Genomic DNA, 20,163 nt, shown 5'->3' with positions numbered 1-20,163 from the left:
GTCTGTCTGTCTGTCTGTCTGTCTGTCTGTCTGTCTGTCTGTCTGTCTGTCTGTCTGTCTGTCTGTCTGTCTGTCTGTCTGTCTGTCTGTCTGTCTGTCTGTCTGTCTGTCTGTCTGTCTGTCTGTCTGTCTGTCTGTCTGTCTGTCTGTCTGTCTGTCTGTCTGTGTGTGTGTGTGTGTGTGTGTGTGTGTGTGTGTGTGTGTGTGTGTGTGTGTGTGTGTGTGTGTGTGTGTGTGTGTGTGTGTGCGCGTGAGTGCGTGCGTGCGTGCGTGCGTGCGTGCGTGCGTGCGGGTGTGTGTGTGTGTGTGTGTGTGTGTGTGTGTGTGTGTGCGTGCGTGCGGGCGGGTGGGTGGGTGCGTGTGTGTGTGTGTGTGTGTGTGTGTGTGTGTGTGTGTGTGTGTGCGCGTCTGTTAATTTTCAAACAATTAAGTGAATTAGATGTGTATTCCATTTATGCAAGAAGTAAGTATCCAACAGTATACACTATACAGCCATCTCTCTTTACTCCATTAACAATGCAGTACTGCCACCTACTGGTGGGACAGGGAATATACTTATCATGGCCTAAACATCAGCACCATAGGTAACTGACACATTGGAAAGAATCACCCAAAAAACCTGAGCAAATTGGAATGCTATTTGGCCCTAAACAGTAAACACAGTGGCAGGTACCTGAGTAAGTGATGAGGTGGAAGCAGAACTGCACTTTTTAACTACCTGCCAACTGTACAAAGACATCAGAGACACATACTTCCCACAGGTTACAAACACCCAAAAGGATTTTGAAGACATGACTAATGACAAAAAACTGCCATATCTGCTGGGTGAAGTTCAACAATGTGCAAACGCAGCAGCAAGATTTGTGAGCTGTTGTGACAGTAAAAGGACGTCCAGTGGAACACAACCACTATAAAAACTGTAAATACCGGTATGTGTCTGCATTATTTGCACCATGCGGATTTCTGTACATAATGTTTTATCGATATTTTTAAACCGCAATGTCCACACTTTTCTAGTCCTATTTTAAGTTATCTTTATCTACCGGTATATTATGAACACATATTAATTCTTGTTTTTATCTTTAGTAAACACAATTTAATTGAAATTGAATATACACACAGTTGTCTCATGGCTGAGGTCCATCAACTGCTCGCACACGCACATACACACACCCACACAGGATTTAAAAGAGCAGCCTTGTACAGCAACATCATTACAAACTGACTTGTTTAACTAATACTTGTATGAAGTGAAATTAACAACAAAAAAATATCATTATGACATTAGTTTTGAGAAACCTCAACCACAAAGAGCACACACATTTACACAGTAACAAAAGGCCAGTGAATGTTTAACTCACTGAACAAAAAAGGGTTTGCTCTGTATTTTATTAGGCTGTACTGAATGTACAGCAAATAGAGGCTTAACAGTTAATTCACCTACCCATGTCACAGTATAGGCTGGGAACTAGAGCAACACTGGAAAATAATTAAGCAATATCACACTCGAGGTCGTGCTGTTATACTGAATATCAGCGCGGCTGTGATCGTGGCCTGCGGCCTCGTACCTACGACCGAATCACAGCCGTGCTTATATTCAGTATAACAGCACGACCTCGAGTGTGATATTGCTTTTATACAACAGTTCTACAGCGCGATTTATTAATTAACAGTAATAAGCGACAACAGATTATGATTTGTTTGTTTATTTAATCATAAAAATAAACAAAAAATTGTTCCGCAACTGAACTTCAAATGGACTGGTGCCTAGTAACCTGAACACAAACATATTCATATATTAATATCTAATTAACGGTCATTTAGTAGAACATCTGTGCGGCGGAGTGATACATATAGTTAAAAGTCCCAGTGCTGTTATACTGTATATCAGCACTCATGGAATGCCTCTTGTCCAATCAAATTACTTGGTCGGAACTAACTGTTGTATAGTACATCATACAGCACACATGTACGGTGTACAGCACACATTAACACATGTTAATCATTCATCTAAAAACAATTAGACGTCCACCAGGCATGCTCATTCAACTGTAAATACATGTTGTGCGCTGAGAGAGGGGGGCCTTGATGACCATTCACGATGGAAGATCAGACGCTCCCTATCTTTGTCTGAGCCACATTTAAATCACATGGCTGGCGCCAGCAAATCTATCTACAGTCCCAATAATACAATAAGTTGAAGCATGGTGGGTTTCAAATCCCACTTGGGGGAAAACATGCTAAATATACAGTATTGTGTGTGTTAACCAGCACTCGAGTTGAGGGGGGATGACATCCCCCCTGAAATAAAAACGGTCAAAATCATCCCCCTTCTAAAACTGCCATCCCCCCTTCCCATCCCTTATGTCATTTTATCAATGAACATGGTATTACTGCTATTTCAACATTTAGTTTTACGCATATTGAGTAAAATACTGTGGGCGAGGGGGCACGCACACATGCAATGACACTTTTACCAAGTCACTGACACTGAAGTCACTGACACTGAAGTCACTGACGCTGTGGGGATGCTAAAATTGTGTGATAAAATCCACCATACCCCCTGATTTTCTTTTACAACTTGAGTACTGGTGTTAACTATCATCTGCATTGAAACGATGCCTTTGATGAATGGTGCCTTTTGTCTACAAAAAGTCCATCTCAAAGTTGAGCATGTTGTTAGCCTCAGACCAGGCCGCGTGTTGAGCCCCGTCCATCTCCGACGCTACGCTGTTGTCAGTCGTCAGAGTGTGCCTCTCTCCGCCGATAGTCGCGCGGCAGTCAGGACACTTGCTCGTTTCCATGGCCCCTCCGCACTCCGTGATGCAATAGACGTGACCGTTGGGGCACTTGTACCAGTGTCCCTGCTGCATCTGCATCGCCGCGACGACCATCTTCCTCTCCTCGTCGCTGATCCCCAGTCCGGAACACGGCAGAGTCTTGTCCAGGTCTTTGAGAGCCTGTTTGACCCAGACCTCCTCGTGTTCTCCGAACGGACCGGCCCTCTCCAGGACCTGCCGTATGGTCGTGACCTCCTCCTGAACCTTGACCCTCTGACCTTTGTCGTCTGCCATCTTGCAGCGTGTGTTGAGCTCGGCTAACAGGGATAAGCGCTGTAGCTCGTTCTGCAGATCAGAAGCCTGCTGCTCGGAGAACTTCAGCTGAGGGTCCATCAGCCAACCCAGGAACTCGTTCACCCTCTCCATGAAATGGCAGCCGTCTCCTACGGACATGCTCGTCGTCCAGGCGTTCCTCATCTTGTCAACCCTCTCCAAGACGGCCATCTTGTTCCTCAGCACCTGCAGGTCCTTGACAGTGAGGTGGGAGACGTTCAGCTGGTTTCTGATCTGCAGGTACTCTAAGGACCTTTCCTTGCCGTCTTTCCATTCTGTCTTCAGGGCTTCCCTTTGCCGATCGATGTCCGCCTGAGACCCATTGATCTTCTCCTTCACCTTCTCGATCTCCGCCAGGCTGCGGTTGACCAGAGCTCCGTAGCGCAGGTTCCTGCGGATGGGGGTCCGACAGCGGGGGCACTCCTTCAGCTTGATGGCCGCCTCCCCCTGAGCCCCTTCCTCCTGTCCCGGCCCGTCCTCCCCGGGACCAGCGTCCATGCCCATGTAGGTGTCCATAGAGGTGGCCTCGAACACGTGGCCGCAGTCCTCCAGCTGGATGAAGCAGGCACCAGGGTCATCCTCCGTGCCGAAGAAGATCTCAAACACCTGGTAGGGACAACAGAGATGATGTTTGTCTGGATTATTTACTTCCTGTATTTACCCCTAGCCTTTTTACCCCTAGGCACAGACCTAGCCTTTTTACACCTAGCCTAGCAATCAGATGATTTTATCTAATGAAACGTGTAATTCTTACTATTAGTATTACTGTATTAGCATTATTATTATTATTATTATTGTTGTTGTTGTTGTTGTCACCATCATAGTTCTTATTACCTCCTCGTGGTGGCACACGCGGCATTTCTTAGGGCATGGGTCTCCACAGAGGCCGATGCAGGGGTGGCCGCAGGGCAGAGTCTGGGTGCAGGGCCTGATGCATGGAGGACGGTCGCAGGGCTGGTGGCACAGCTTACTGCAGCTGAAGTGAGGGCACTGCCAGGCGCAGGGCTCAGCGCAGGGGGCGCAGGGCTGGCCGCAGGGCTTCTTACACTCGCTGTGGACGCAGCGGTTCTGACAGGGCTGCCGGCAGGACGGGCAGTCACGGGTGCAGGGTTCCCGACACTTATGGGAGCAGACCAGGAGGCGGTCACAGCCGTGGAGGCAGTTGGAGTGGTAGCGACCCTGGTGGCACCTCTGACAGGAGCCCTTACAGGGGTGGCCACACTCCAGCTGCTTCTTACACGCTGCCTTGCACGTCAGCTGCTCTGTGGATCCCCTGGAACGACAACGATAACGAGGATGTTTTATCTGAAGTGCCTTTCGAGGCTCCGAGTGTCTCTTCACAGGGTAACATAATGTAGAACATGAACTAAATAAACACACATGACATAATCAAGAGGCACGCAGTACAAACACAGCACCGAGCCAGTGTTACACATTGAGATACGATAGGTGGGGATCAGAGATGGAAACAGCACCAAGGTGTCGGCTGAGGTAACAGCTATGGGTCACAATAATCATCCGAGACATTAGCACCTTGAAAATGTGCTGAAAATGCATTCACGGTATTAATATGGTGTTGTATTTTGTTGCGATGTGTAACGCAGTTGTTTTGCAAATACGTCAATTTAATTATATTCGATCATCTCTTGACACAGTGAGATGGCAAACCGACAACCTACCAATCTATAATAATAATAATAGAAATAAAATATATGCCTTTTAGTTGACACTTTTTTGCAGTGAGTGACTTACATTGCAGTGAGTGCATACATTTTTCAGTATACAGGCCTACTGTATGGTCCCAGCGGGAATCAAGCCCACAACCTACGCGTTATTAGCACAACGTTGTTGGCTCTGCCAACTGAACCACACGGGACCGCTATCTTGTGTAAGACGTTGAGAGGGGTGTACCTGTAGTGGCAGGCGCCCTTCGGTTTGTGTCCACAGCTGAGCTCCAGCGTGACCGTCACCATGCAGGTACTGGTGCAGGGCTCTCCGCACACCGTGGCACACGCGTGCCCACACGTCAACACCTTCTCACAGGGAACCCGGCACACGAAGCTCTCTGGGTCCTGGTGGCAAGGCACCTGCTGCTGGTGCCTGCACAGCGGTATGGTCTTCTCCACCTTGACCTTGCACTGCTCAGGGCAGTACATGTGACATTGGCGTGGGCAGAGGTGACCCAGGTCACAGAGGGTTTTCTGGCACGGCTTGGTACACAGGTACTTCTTGTGTTCGCGGTCGTAGGAGTGGCAGACGAGGTTGCAGACGTGCCCGCAGTCCAGACGGAACTCACACGGCACCTCGCAGCCTCCCTCCGGGGCCCGCTTGAAGTCCTCAGCGCAGGACGCCGCAATGTGCCGCTCAGGGTGGTTCGGGCAGCACAGGGTCAGGGCCTTGCCCACCTGACAGGATGGATGGATGGATGGATGGATGGATGGATGGATGGATGGATGGAGAGATGGATGGATGGATAGATGGATGGATGGATGGATGAATGGATAGAAGGAAGGGGGGATGGAATTTATTAGATATCATTAGATCAAAAATACATTACAAAACGTGCCTTCAGTGCCTTTCCACATTTCCACAACCTGATTGTGAAGACCAGATTTATTTATTTTTATTAAAAATCCATCTTGTCAAGATGTTTACTAATTAATTGAACTAATTAAATTAAATTCAAATGAAAAGTTGACATGTCTTCTTGAGTCAATAAGTATTACCCCCTTGGCTATGACACTCCTAAAATTAGCTCAAATGCTCAAATGTCTTCAACGAGTTTAATTGACTTTCTCTGAGTGCAATGATAATAGTGGATAGATGTGTTGATAGATGATAATAGCTACTGTGATTTTAGAATGAATATCTTTGTTTTTCAGAATCTCTGATTTGCATAGGAATCATTTACACACTGTGTGGATCAGGTGACAACTACCAACCGAGCAAATGTAAAAAAAGATTTTCTCTTGATCCTGAAACATGAACTCCCCAGTCCCTGCCTGTGACAAACATACCCATAACATGACAAAACATCAAAGTGCTGGCAGCACTACACACAACAGAGTTGGTAGTGATTTTATGTCCCAGACCCAGTGAATTTGCATTTCTCCACAGACCCCCAACCTAGATTCTTATAACTTGATAATTACCATGGTGGGGGGGCGGAGGGGGGGGTTATATATATATTTTTTACAAAGGTTTATGTTGAGTTGCGTTTTCCTCAGAGTTCAGCAGCACCAGTGTATTTCTCTCACCTGGTTCTTCTCCCTGAGTGTTCCCAGGATGTTGCCCCACAGTTTGACCTTGCTCAGCATGGCCATGTTACCGATGCAGTAGAGGCCCTTCTTAGCGCGCGACAGCGCCACGCACACGCGGTTGGGGATGCTCAGGAAGCCGACCCTGCCCTGTGTGTTGCTGCGGACCAGAGACAGCAGCACAATGTCGTTCTCCTCGCCCTGGTACTTGTCCACCACGTGAACTTTGACCCCCTGGAACACCTTGGCGGGCATGAGCTTACGCAGACAGTGGAGTTGGCCAGTGTAGGTGGTGAGGATGGTGATCTGGTAATAATGAGTCAATAACAATAGCCCTTTATTCATTCACGCACTTTTTTTCAAAACACCTAAAGACACTTGAGATCGTGATAACATCAGGAATACGAATAAAGACCAAGTTAAATTAGCAAGACATCAAGATGGACTGAACTTACTGTGAGAAGAGCTAGCACAGACGCTAAGCATACATGTACAGTGGCTATGGAAACCTTCTTCTAGCATTGTGACTGCCAATGGCCTCTGGCCCGAGCATAGATTACTTTTTCTTACGATGACTCATGGATAGATGATTCACTTACTTAGACAAATGTATTTGTTGTAAGTCGCTTTGGAGAAAAGTGTTTGCTAAATGCCCCAAAAATGTAAATGCAAATGCCAAAGAGCTGAGTGATGAGGTGTGTTTTGGGTCTGTGTTCTGAGGGTCTGACCTGGGACGGCTCGTAGTCCTGGAGCATCAGGTAGCGACACAGCGCCACCACGAACTCGGCCTCGTGGTCGTTCTGGTGACTCTTCCCGTCTTTGATCTCCAGCTCTCGGTGGCTGTGCTCCACGAAGTACAGGTTGGAGAGCAAGCCCTGCAGGGGTGGGGGGGGGGGGGGGGGGAGTCAGGGCTCATCATATGACACACTTCATTGTTTCAGACCTATCATCACCACACCAACAAGGGATTTCACATGGACTTTTGGTTGACTTTTTTTTTCCGTTTAGCTTAGTTTTAGAGAACAAAGAGAAAGATGCTTTGTATACAGTTGAAACAATAACAGGTTGTGCAGTAGAGGAGGAAAAGCCCAAAAGCAGTGAGTAGACTCCACCCCTAGTATGGTGTCTGCTGCCTCTTGTAATGTTACAGTAACTCATAAATGGGAAGACAATAAACCAGTCAGAAGTCTATCTAAGTACTTTTCTTCATGAGATATCTAATTTTGCAGAATATCCCCATATTTTTAGAGCTTATAATTACTTCATGTGCTGTCTCCATGACAACTCGTCGTCAACTGAAACACCAAAACAACGGGCTGTACAGGCTCGATCCAGAGGCATATCTATGATCACTAACCACTTAACTTCTGCCTGTTTCAATTATTGTTTTCGCTTATCTTGTATCTTTTATTATTATTTTATATCTATTTATACTCAACATCATTGTAAATGAGGGCCAGCCCTCAATGATTTCTTCAAGTTTAAATAAAGGTAATCATAATATAATAATAATAATAATAATAATAATAATAATAATAATAATAATAATAATAATAAATATAGAATCAAATATGGACCCCTATATTTTCTGTATTGTATTCTGTTCTTTGGGCCGAATAATAAAAGGTATTCAGTGAGATTCAGTAACAATTTGTCACACTTCGACATACACTGGACATCATTTCTAAGAGAAAAACAACTGGACAGAAAGACAACTGGACAGAAAGACAACTGGACAGAGAGACAACTGGACAGAAAGCCTCTGAATGAAGTGACCAACCTTGACGTCGTCGTAGTCATGGACGGAGGGATGGTTCTCCAGCTGAGCGTAGATGTGAGGGGTGAGGAGACGGGCGATGTCTGGTCTCATACGATGCTGAGGGGGGGCAACACATACACAGACATGTTTTCTTTTCTGTTTAGTATAGACCCCCTGGTTCAGACTCCCCTAGTTCAGACTCCCCTAGTTCAGACTCCCCTGGTTCACATCTGTTCATATCTCCCCTGGTTCATATGGTATCCACATCTGGTCAATATCTCCCCTGGTTCATATCTCCCCTAGTTCATATCTATTCAGACATCCCTGGTTCATCTCCCCTGGTTCAGACTACCCTGGTTCATATGGTATCCACACCAGGTTCATATCTCCCCTGGTTCACATCTGTTCAGACTTCCCTGGTTCATATCTCCCCTGGTTCACATCTGTTCAGACTTCCCTGGTTCATTATCTCCCCTGGTTCACATCTGTTCAGACTTCCCTGGTTCATTATCTCCCCTGGTTCACATCTGTTCAGACTTCCCTGGTTCATATCTCCCCATGTCCATATCTCCCCTGGTTCATATCTCCCCTGGTTCATATCTCCCCTGGTCCATATCTCCCCTGGTTCATATCTCCCCTGGTTCATATCTCCCCTGGTTCAGACCCCCCCTCCTACCTGGTAGTTGAGTCTGACGTAGGGGAAGTCCATCTTCACCAGCCTCTCAAACATGGACACCTCCAGGTTATAGTTGATGGCCAGGTCGTAGACTGTAGCACTAGGCCGGAGCTTGAGAGAGACAAGGTGGACAGCTATTATACACTTCTATAATACACACACTGCTTAATGCTTACATGCCTACATCCATGACTGTGTGGCCACACTTGCTAAGAGAGGCCTGTCACGGTGGTGCCGGGACCACAGCCTCTCTGACTTCAGGAAGAAACTGTAAAATGTATGTTAGTTGAAATAGGGTGATATTCTGGGCCAGATACTAACTAGTCGTGATATGGCTTGAGCTGGCCGCTATCCGGCTGGCCCGAATTTGTCCATTCTGATTTGTCTCTCGTCATCTCAACAGCTTTTTTGGGTGACCTAAAACAGCCGGTTGTATTCGGGTCATCAAAAAGTCGTTGAGATGACGTCCTGGGAAAAGACGTCATAAAAATCCCCAAAACGACATGTTCATTCCTGGCCTAGTCCTGGACGTCTCTGCAAGACGTCTTTATAACGTCTTTATAACGTCTTTATAACGTATTTGTGCTTGCTGGGCTCCCTTCCCACCACAACTCTTCCTTACTGGAAAAGAGAACAATTTCTCAAGTTAACTTTCCTTGGAGAAAAGAAAAAAGAAAATAAATAGTAGATAATTTTAGTGAAGTTCCATTTTGGTAGCAAGCAGAATGGTTGATAGCCTGTGGCTAGGAGCGACCCCCCCTCATTCTGACACTGTTGAAGTATATTGCTGCGTACTGGGTGGATGAAGGGAGAATAGAGATCAGATGCAAATAGGCTCCAAAACTCAGTTTTGCTTTCTTCTTTTCCTCTGTTAGTCAATTGTTTGTGTGTGTGTGTGTGTGTGTGTGTGTGTGTGTGTGTGTGTGCGCATGTGTGTGTGTAACTGTGTGTCTGTGTGCCTCTGTATATGTGTGTATGCGTGCTTGCGTGCGTCTCTGTGTGTGTGTGTGTGTGTGTTCATCTAGCTAGAGGACAGAGTGAGAGTGTGTATGTGGGAGGGATGTGGGGGAGGTAATTCATAATAAATGTTAGTATTGTTGTTGCTGCTCCTGTCCCTGCCTGAGAGTGTTAAGATTCAACACCTACTTTGTGATTAATGAACAGTGCCGGAGAAGCCAGAGCTTGTTCTACCCTGATCCGTTCTCCTACGTTACAAGAACAGAATCGCAGCACCAGCTTGACAACAACAACAAAAGGAACATAAAAGTGTATGAAATATGAACCTGAAATAATCTTAGACACAGATAAAGCCAGAATGCTGGTGCATGTGAATAGTGCAGCTTCCCTGTACAGCTCTATGCACAGTAAGTGCCCTCCCTGTAGTAGACCACCAACAGATTCCAGCAGAGTATACATTTCACTTCCTACGTCGGAAAGACATGAGATGGATACTTTCTCCCTTATGGATCAGATGGTCACCTGTTGGTGGTCTCCTAATGATGACATCATTATTACCTGTTGGTGGTCTCCTAATGATGACATCATTATTACCTGTTGGTGGTCTCCTAATGATGACATCATTAATACCTGTTGGTGGTCTCCTAATGATGACATCATTAATACCTGTTGGTGGTCTCCTAATGATGACATCATTAATACATGTGTGGTGGTCTCCTAATGATGACATCATTAATACCTGTGTGGTGGTGTCCTAATGATGACATCATTAATACCTGTTGGTGGTCTCCTAATGATGACATCATTAATACCTGTTGGTGGTCTCCTAATGATGACATCATTATTACCTGTTGGTGGTCTCCTAATAATGACATCATTATTACCTGTTGGTGGTCTCCTAATGATGACATCATTATTACCTGTTGGTGGTCTCCTAATGATGACATCATTATTACCTGTTGGTGGTCTCCTAATGATGACCTCATTAATACCTGTGTGGTGGTCTCCTAATAATGACATCATTATTACCTGTTGGTGGTCTCCTAATGATGACTTCATTATTACCTGTTGGTGGTCTCCTAATGATGACATCATTATTACCTGTTGGTGGTCTCCTATGAGGATGAGGTGCTGGCAGGCGCGGCTGAGCGTGGTGATGGTGTGGGCCTCCAGGACCTCCGCTGCCTCCTCCACAATCACCAGGCAGGGGCGCACTTCCTGGAGCACCTTCCGGAACTTGGCGGCGCCCGTGGTCGTCATGCCGATCACCATGGCCTTCTTCAGGATAGTCAGGTTCTCTTGGACGCGGATCTCCGCGAGGCGCTCCGCTGCGTCCTCATAGGCCTGCTCTGTTTGGAGGACTTTCTGGCGGAGCTCCGTCCGGTAACGCCCCACCCACAGCCTGCAGACACAGGTCAGAGGGTCAGGTCAGAGGGTCAGGTTAGTTAGATGAAGAAGGCAAGGAGAGGATGAAGATGAGGTCATATGAGACACTGCTTCCGTCCGCATTTCGGCAATTCTCAAGTCGCGCACCAAAAAGTTTATTTTCAATATCTTTTTTCATATTACAAAAGTGTACCGTATGTGTTGATGAGCCCACTAAATATAACAAACAACAGTATTAGGATCACTAAATACTTGTAATTTGTGAATTGGATTCACTATATAGTCTGCTGCCCTGCTTCGTCCTGGATAAGTGATACGTGGCTTGTGAACAAACTAAGTTTTAGGACGTGTTCAAAAGCAAGGACTGTGTGATTTAATTATGTGTAGTTATGTGTTTTTAGCATGTTGATGTTCTATCAGCATTTTGTGATGTGCAGACATGCAGTTAGATGTTACATAGCAATGTTTTCTTGTTAGCTGCTAGCCGGCTACCAAAGGTTGCAAACGTGATTCAGAATTCAGGTTTTGATTCAGAACGATTTTCTCAGATTCTCCCTTTGAGGTGTACCAACATTCTTCTTCAACCCAAACTGAAAAAAGACCTTGCCCTACTTGGGTACTTTTTCACCAGACTGTCACAAATGATCCAAATGTGCAGTTAGGCTTAGGCTGACATACAAGGCTGAGAGAGAGATGTTTTCACTGTTCTCATGTATTTGTATTCATATTTTTAAACTGCAATGTCCACACTTTTCTATTCCTATTTTAAGGAAGGTTATCTTTAACTACCTGTATACTATACATATACACAGCTCTGTTTAATCATTTCTTTATTCTAGTCGTACATGACATTCTTTTTTGCTTTTGTTTTTATCTTCACACTTGCTTTGGCAATGTAAACATGTTTCCCATGCCAATAAAGCCCTTTAAATCTAGAGAGAGAGAGAGATTGAAAGAGCGAGGGAGGGAGAGTCTTCACTCCTCTGGCAGAGCTACAACCTGGTCTCTCTTGAAAGATACATGGTTGTTATCTCAATAAGACTAACGTGAAATAAACAAAGGTTCAATAAAACAACTCATCATATAAAAGTTTCTATTAGGGACACACAGCCAAGCACACACCTGGTGGGTTAGTGTGGCCTTGACGACAGGGTACACAAAAACACAACAAGCGCAGTGCCGTTGCCAGGGAGCTACTTCTTGGCTTTGAGGTGAGGGGATCGGTTGGAGCGTCTTCTGAGACGCAGCTCACACTGTAATTAGCTGATGTAATTATGCCCGATGGGAATAGAGGCTCTCCCGGACTAGGGTTGCCTGGGGGCAAGGAGGGGGAGGGAGGGGGAGGACGCGGGAGCGAAGACGGCGGAGGAGGACGGGGGGGGCGGGGGGGTGAGAGGAGGACGGAGAAGGAGGAGGGGGGGGGACAGGGGAGAGGAGGGGGGAGGTAGGTGGAGGGATGTGGGAGAGGAGGGAGGGGGAGGTTTACCGGTACAGTCTCCATCTGTCTGGCAGGCTGAGAAGCCACACATCACGGAGCAGCCTCTCCTCTGTCTCTGTCATGGTGGAGATCATCCGCAGCTCCTTCCTCATACGACTCTTCATCTTCTTCTTCTGTTTTCCTTGCATCTGTTCAGTCAGAGACATGGCAGGTTTTAAAATAAACTTCCAAAACAACTTCTAATAACTCAGTCAGGTCCTGTAGTAGTTCTTCTAGGTCTTCTAATCTCAATTCTACAAGAAGGCAGTACATATAAACGTCTAATACAGTTGTTGGTTTATATGCCTAAATAAGCAACATTGGTTTAAAACCAAATCAAACACTAGTAGTTAGTAGATGATCATGTTAGTAATTACCTCCCATTCCTCGCCCCCCTGCTCTGCCTGTATCTTTTCTGCATTAGTCGGATTCTCCAGGTTCATGGCCAGCATCGTGTCTACTAACTCCATAACCATCTCCTCCTGGTTCATCTTGCGGTGAAAACCTGGACCCAGCTCCGGGTCCTGGTCCCGATCCTCTGCGTCATCCACGAAGCGTTCAGCCTGGATCAGGTCCGCTTCCTCGTCTATCCGAATCAGGTCATCCTGCTCTTCCTCTTCGTCTTCCTCCATCTCCACATCTATCAGGACCACAGGTCAGAATGTGAGAGGTCAGAATGTGGGAGTTCCAGACCCAATAGTTTCTCTACTCATCTCATCATATAATGATGTGGTTTCCTCTAAACTGTAGTTAAGTCAAGGTCAAGGTCAGCGTTATTCTCCCACAAGTGTGTGTATACTGTATGTGAGTGGCTGCTTCTCACCTCCATATGCATTGTGATGCTGTGCTGCCCTCCCCTGGAAGAAGGTGGAACCTAAACCCAGCCATTCCAACATAAGAGACTGCTTCTTCCCACCGATGCTCTGGAACTCATCCATGAAGCCGCCTGCTAGATACTGAGGGGTACAGAGCATAAACCAGGGTTCCTACACGTTTCAACAAGTCAAATTTAAGACCTTTTTAGAGCTTTTTTTAGACCTCTTTGAATAGCATTTTAGACCTTTTCGCGACACCATATGATAGCTTTTTGTCATCCTCGAGGTGATGAAATTGTTTTGTTCCAGCTTGATTAATTTCCGCGTAAATAGATGGTGGTCGGACTGATTTCCTTGCAGGATCTAATTTTTAAGACCTAGCACCTCGTTTTTAGACAGAATAACTGGAATTTTAGACCTTTTTAGGCCTTGTAAATTGGAATGCTGGATTTTAGACTTCAAGGCTTTTTAAGACCAGCGCGGGAACCCTGATATACAGTTATCTTCTCCTGAATAAGAAGGTGAGATGGAGGTTGGACTCACAGGCTGGTGTTGAAGGCTGGTCCAGTGCGTTAGTGATATGAACCTCTGGAGGAAGTCTTCCTTCAGGACTCCTCTCAGGCTGCAGTCAAGATATGCGACATGTCCCTTGATGATCTCCTCGTGCGTCCGCAGTTCCTCAAAGATCTGAGGAGAGAACAACACTTCAGCTCTGACGCTGGGTCCACACTAGTACTCTCTCTAGCAGAGGTGGCTGGTGGAGGTAGAAATCGGAGGACGGGCCCATTGTAATGCATGGAACGGAATGAGCAATGGTATCAAAAACACGCCGTCTTTGATACCGTTCCTCATTCCGTTCTATGCATTACAATGGGCCCGTCCTCCGATTTCTACCTCCACCAGCCTGCACTGCTCACTAGTACGCATGGCGAACGACTGAATAAGTTCATACTACATGGTACGCAAGTCCGTAGAACGGGACGTAGGAATACGTTGGTCGTTAGCCCAGGTCAACTTAAGTGCTTCTAAAACACTGTATCCATATATACAGCATCCATGTATACTCGTTGTAGATTACCCTGGTCCTTGCATAGATTTGTTTGTCTTAAGATGACTGATGTACAGATGATTCACTTTGTTTAGACAAAAGTACTTGTTGTACGTCGCGTCGGATAAAAGCGTCTGCTAAATGTCAAAAATGGAAATGGAAATATGATTTTTGGCTATAGTCATCCCCTCAATGGGATGATATTTCCCTAACCAACAACCAATGTTACATTCACAACAGTCGGTCATTTACTGGGTACTATTGTCGCGGAGAATGTCTCAATAAAGCATCTAGTTAGATATTATTGAAAATAAACAAATAAATAGCCAAATAAACATTTGATCATAACAATATGAGAAGAGAGAAAATGACCATCTCTGACCTGGCCACAGGCCCTGCGGAGGTGTTGCGGTTGGGCAGCTCTGCCAGCCTTCTTCAGTTCGTTCAGAGAGAACCTCTTGAGGATGTCACTGTTGCTCCGGCCCCCTACTCTCACTATACCACGTGGTAGGAAGGTATGGATACCTATAGAACACAGGTGACAGGAGAACAAGAAACTTAGCACTTATTAAAAACTGTCACATTCAATATGTGTGTTTGATACCATTCCATATTCCATCCCATGCATTACAATGAGCCCTTCCTTTGACGTCTACCTCCCCCAGCCTCCCCTGCAGACTCTAGTAGTGGAACATATTCTAGAACCGATCTGGTAGTGGAACATAGAACTGGTCTAGTAGTGGAACATATTCTAGAACTGGTCTAGTAGTGGAACATACCCTCTAGAACTGGTCTAGTAGTGGAACATACCCTCTAGAAACTGGTCCAGAGCGTGGTTGGTGTAACACACCACCAGCATGGGGGCGGGGAGAAGGTCGTTTCTCCACAGACTCTCATTGGTCAACAGGGCCTTGGCGATCTTCAGTCCCGTGTAGGTCTTCCCTAGAGGATGATGATGATGATGACGAGAGAGAGAGCAACGGTTTACACAACACATCACCAACCAGATGATACACAATCCTGGAGATCCATGGTAAGGAAATGGGGAAGCAAGTGAACTAGGTTCCTTGACGAAGAAATGGGATCTCAATGAGACTTCACTTGGATAAATGCCTGTGCCTGTATCTGCTGAATTAAAGAAGAATCAACTGTATACGTATGTCACCTGTGCCGGGGGGTCCCTGGATGATGACCAGCTCCTTGGTGAGAGCCAGCCGCAGGGCTTTCATCTGGGACTCGTCCAGGCCCAGCTGCTCCATGGGGGGCCACGCCTCAGGGTCCAGGCAGCGGAAGGGCCGGAGCTTGCTCTTGTACGCTGGAGCTGCGATCGAAGACAGGTCGTATTTATCCCCCACGCGCAGGTAGGCCGGGTGGTGCACGTCTGCGTTGCACTCCACAATGTACCTGGGAGTTACACAGAATCAGAAATGTGTTAATACTTTACATGGCGTTTTCATTAGTCAGGAAGGCAGGCCAGTAGTCTGAGATTTCTCACTCTCCAGTGTGGATACCATGGCAACAAACCACAACACACAGAGCTCTGGAAGGGTTACCTATTCTTATAGAAAACACATTGATAGAACTGTTTAGAGGAATATTGCCTGCACGCTTTGGTTGCTCTTACATTATATACTGTATGTATGAAGACACACAGACCTTTGGAAGGGCAGGTCTATCTGTCGTATCTATCTATCGGTGTATGAAGACACACAGACCTTTGGAAGGGCAGGTCCTCTAACTGCTGCTCCTGAAGGCCCTCCAGGACGTAGCGGTAGGCCTCAAAGTAGGCTGTGGTCTCCACCATCAGGAAGGTCTGCTGGGGCTGGGGGAGAGAGTCATTTATCACATTAACAGACACACAGTCCAGTAGGCCCAGTCTATATCCGCTCCAGCACGACATGGCAACTAATGCTGTCTGTTTTCATGTGCTGTGTCTTGTCTGGTGCAGGGGAGGCAAGTAGAGGTAGAAATCATGGAACGGAATGCATTACAATGAGCCCCGTCCTCCAATTTCTACCTCCGTCAGCCTCCACTGGTCTGGTGCATCAGTCAATCTTTCAATATTATTTTACTTATACTTATTATCCCCACAGAGACAATTAAGAAAGGCATTCCCATCACAATTTATGCCACGGAGTGGTGAGAGACTTGCATTTTATATTATCCTAACAGAGGACATAGTAAGGCAGAGGAATATTAAGGGAGAGGAATTTATATTATTCTAATATAAAACACTAAAAAGTGGATTTTCTTTGGTGGGGGGGGGGCCCTAACCCTTACCCTTTAAACAAGACATCAGACAGTTTCTGTCTCTCACCTCCAGTGTGGGCAGGATGGGCCTGCTCTGCGCTGCGAAGATGAGCTGAACAAAGCCCTTCTCCAGGTCTTTGGGGTCGCGGTCCGACACCGTAGCGAATAGTAAGCTCTGAAAGTTGTCACATGACAGACAGACCAGCGACCCATAGAGAAGCCTCTTGGAACTCTGCCAGCGGACATACTGAGGGAGAGGAATACAGAGGAACATAATGTGGGAATACTTTATGTATGGGAATACTTTATGTATTGGATTGGTGATTCTAGTGTGAATCTTATGCGTATTATATTCGCAAACCAAGTTACGTGCTTGCAGGCAGGTGATTGACTAACACTAAATCAAGTGGTCCAAATGACCTCTGACCCCACTGAAGCCAACCGTGACTGACCTTGAGAGGCTTGGAGTCAAACTGAACCTTGTAGGCCATTCCGGAATGCGTGCACATGGGAACCACCAATCGGGTGTCCGAGTAGACCGTGAGGTTATCAAAGCGTCTCTTGTTGAGCGGCGTGTCCTGTTGGCTCAGCAGCTCCTGGATGCCCTCGCGGAGCGGACGCACAAAGTCCTCTCGGAGGAGACGGAAGTGAGTGTCCAGGTAGACCTGAGCGCTGTCGTATCTCCTGGAGGTCTGGTTGGACCTAAGGAAAGGCCTGGTGTCCTGGTGCAACTCCTCTACTGTCGGGTATATGGTCAGGGTCCTGGAGAACAATGATTAAGACACACAATGTCTATAAAGCAGCTCGCACCTTGCCGCAGGCCACCTGAGAGGCTTCACAAAAAGCAATTACCGAAAACGGATTCATATTGAATGAATAGAATACAATCTGTCAGATTAGAATAACAACAGAGGATGACAACAAAGGGGGGGGGGGGGGGGGGAACAATAAGAACAGAATAAAAAAACATTAAAAGAAGAAGATTAAAGAGAAGGGAAATGATTGAAGGAGAACTGAATAGATCTTTCACCTGAAGTCCTCTTGCCCTTCAGGGGGGTCCTGAGCCTCGGCCAGGCCCAGGAGGGAGTCTCTGTCCTTGTCTGACCTCAGGGTCCCCTCCCTCTTCTTCTCCAGGAGGCGGTCGAGCTGATCCTGCACCTGTTACACACACACACACACACACACACACACACAGTTAGAAAATAACACACACACACACACACACACACACTCTTTATCCACAGCAACAGTAGTGGGAGCATGGCATTTCTTCTTTTGTTTTTGTATATTATGGTCTCAGCAGAAATCAAACCCTCAACCGAAGTACTGACCGGCACTATGCTCTGTCCTCCTCCGAGCTGAACAGGAAGACCACACACTACAGCCTATAGAACATAACAGCATAACAGCATACCAGCATACCAGTCTACCATAACAATACCTTCTTCAAGCTCTCGTCTATCTGTTCGGGGACCTCCACCCCTGTGGTCCTCAGGATGGTGACGGCCGGTGTGACGAGCATGGTCACCATGGATACGACCTGGACCGAGCTGGCTGGGAAGATAGTCAGCACTTCCCACAGGACAAGCAGGATGTTGGCCAGGTGCTGGGGGTACTGCTCCCGTCGGAACGGGTTCGACTCCGACCCCATCCCGGCCACGTAGTGGGGGAGGATGGTCCGAAGGAACCCCGATTCCTTAACCACGCTCGCCACGTGCTGCAGAGTCTTGCGGTTGTTCCGGCACTGGAAGGCCTTGACCAATAGCGTGCAGAGGAGCTGGACCATGTCTGGTCGCATCTCTTTCTCGTCCAGCAAGGGAGGAAGGCCGGAGAAGGAGGAGAGGCTGAAGGCCACCTCGGACGGGTCTTTACTGGAGAGTTCTTCCAAGGTTTTGTAGCCCAGTCTACGGACCTGAGGAGACCCACTGTCGACAGAGCTCCTTCTGTCTCTCCCTCCTCCTCCTCCCCGTCCTCCTCCTCTCTCTCCGCCTCTGTCTCTCCCTCTCTCTCCTCCTCCTCCTCCTCTATCTCCCCCTCCACCTCTTCCTCTCTCTCCTCCTCCTCCTCCTCCTCCTCTCCCTCCTCTCACTTCCTCTCTCTCCCCTCCGCCTTCCCTTTGTCCACCTCCTCTATCTCCCCCTCTACCTCTTCCTCTCTCTCCTCCTCCTCCTCCTCTCCCTCCTCTTCCCCCTCCTCCCCCTCTAGGTCTGGGCACCGACATTGCCCTGACATCTCTCTCTCTCCTGTCCACACTCTGGCTTCCTCCATGTCTACCTCTCCCCGCTCCCCTGTCCTCCCTCCTCCCTCCCCGCCTCCCTCCACCACCCATACCATCCTCCTCTCTCTGACCAGCCCCAGAATCTGAAAGACAAACAGAGAGATAGAGAAGGAAATATAAAGTAAATAATAACGCAAATCAGAGGGTGGTGGAGGACGGTTCGTTGTAATGTATGGAACGGAATTAGGAACGGTATCACTTGTTTGATGTGTTCGATACCATTCCATCCATGCTATAATGTAATTAGGCTTTGGCCAAATATTGCATTTACATATACATTTACATTTTTGCCATTTAGCAGACGCCTTTATCCAAAGCGACTTACAACCAATACATTTGTCTAAATAAGTGAATCGTCTCTCCATCAGTCATCATTAGAAGTACTAATCTATACCAAAACCAGGGGCCATTGGCAGTTACAATGCTAGAAGAAGAAAGACATATCAAACAGATAAAGACTTGTTTTTACCTCTTCTGTGATCAGAACTGTAGGCTCCTCCTCTGCCCCTCTGCCCCCCTCCACCATGGTAGGCCATGGTCTTCTCCAGAAGGGATGTGTGCTTCTGCGTCCCCAATAGGCTTTAGATGCTGTGTTATTACTGGCTTATTACTGGCTTATTACAGCTACGAAGGGAGTACATAATTGGAAGAAAGAAAACGGTCACGTTTTTTTATTTTTTAAGGGTAATGCATTTAGAATCTGTTCAACAATTGTGTTTATCAAGTGTATAACCAACACCAGTCTCAAAGGAATATGTCTAGGCCCATTGTGTAATGTGTATGTGTTTGTGGTCCTGGCCATATTGTGCTGCCTGAACGGGGTACGCGCATGTATGTCGCCATCTACTGGACGACCAAGCAACCGACGGCAGGAGAACGACATAGGTTTCATTTCCTATGAATTGACGTCACTCGGATACAACTAGTAATAGTCCGTTTATTTACAGATGAACCATAAACCCTTAGTACATGACGTGCTCTTACTCAATTGAACATTGAACATTAGAATAGTCCCCAATAAAACAGCCTTGTATGGCAGGCTAGCGTAGCCCAACCTATCCTATCCCAAACTCCGACTACTGGAATAAATCAACCAAAATAACCCACAGCAGCCTAGGAAACAGCATGACAATGCAAATTATTATTT

General features: G+C 46.8%; 1 protein-coding gene across 1 annotated transcript; it reads right to left on the bottom strand.

Moving 5' to 3' along the window:
- Positions 1–2,645: 2,645 nt before the first annotated feature.
- Positions 2,646–19,542, bottom strand: znfx1 (zinc finger, NFX1-type containing 1; the record flags this gene model as incomplete). Its single annotated transcript, XM_080548597.1, has 21 exons — positions 2,646–3,719; positions 3,948–4,386; positions 5,025–5,518; positions 6,371–6,676; positions 7,099–7,245; positions 8,151–8,246; positions 8,806–8,916; positions 10,864–11,164; positions 12,635–12,774; positions 13,003–13,265; positions 13,449–13,581; positions 13,984–14,127; positions 14,871–15,013; positions 15,299–15,430; positions 15,654–15,892; positions 16,204–16,310; positions 16,806–16,985; positions 17,191–17,500; positions 17,769–17,896; positions 18,180–18,650; positions 19,486–19,542. 21 exons carry the CDS (start codon positions 19,540–19,542, stop codon positions 2,646–2,648), a joined length of 5,415 nt encoding a protein of 1,804 aa, XP_080404723.1.
- Positions 19,543–20,163: the final 621 nt, after the last annotated feature.

The sequence above is a fragment of the Nansenia antarctica genome, assembly GCF_963989245.1.
Source record: "Nansenia antarctica genome assembly, chromosome: 18".
Lineage (NCBI taxonomy): Eukaryota > Metazoa > Chordata > Actinopteri > Argentiniformes > Microstomatidae > Nansenia > Nansenia antarctica.
This window is presented reverse-complemented; position numbering and strand designations above follow the sequence as displayed.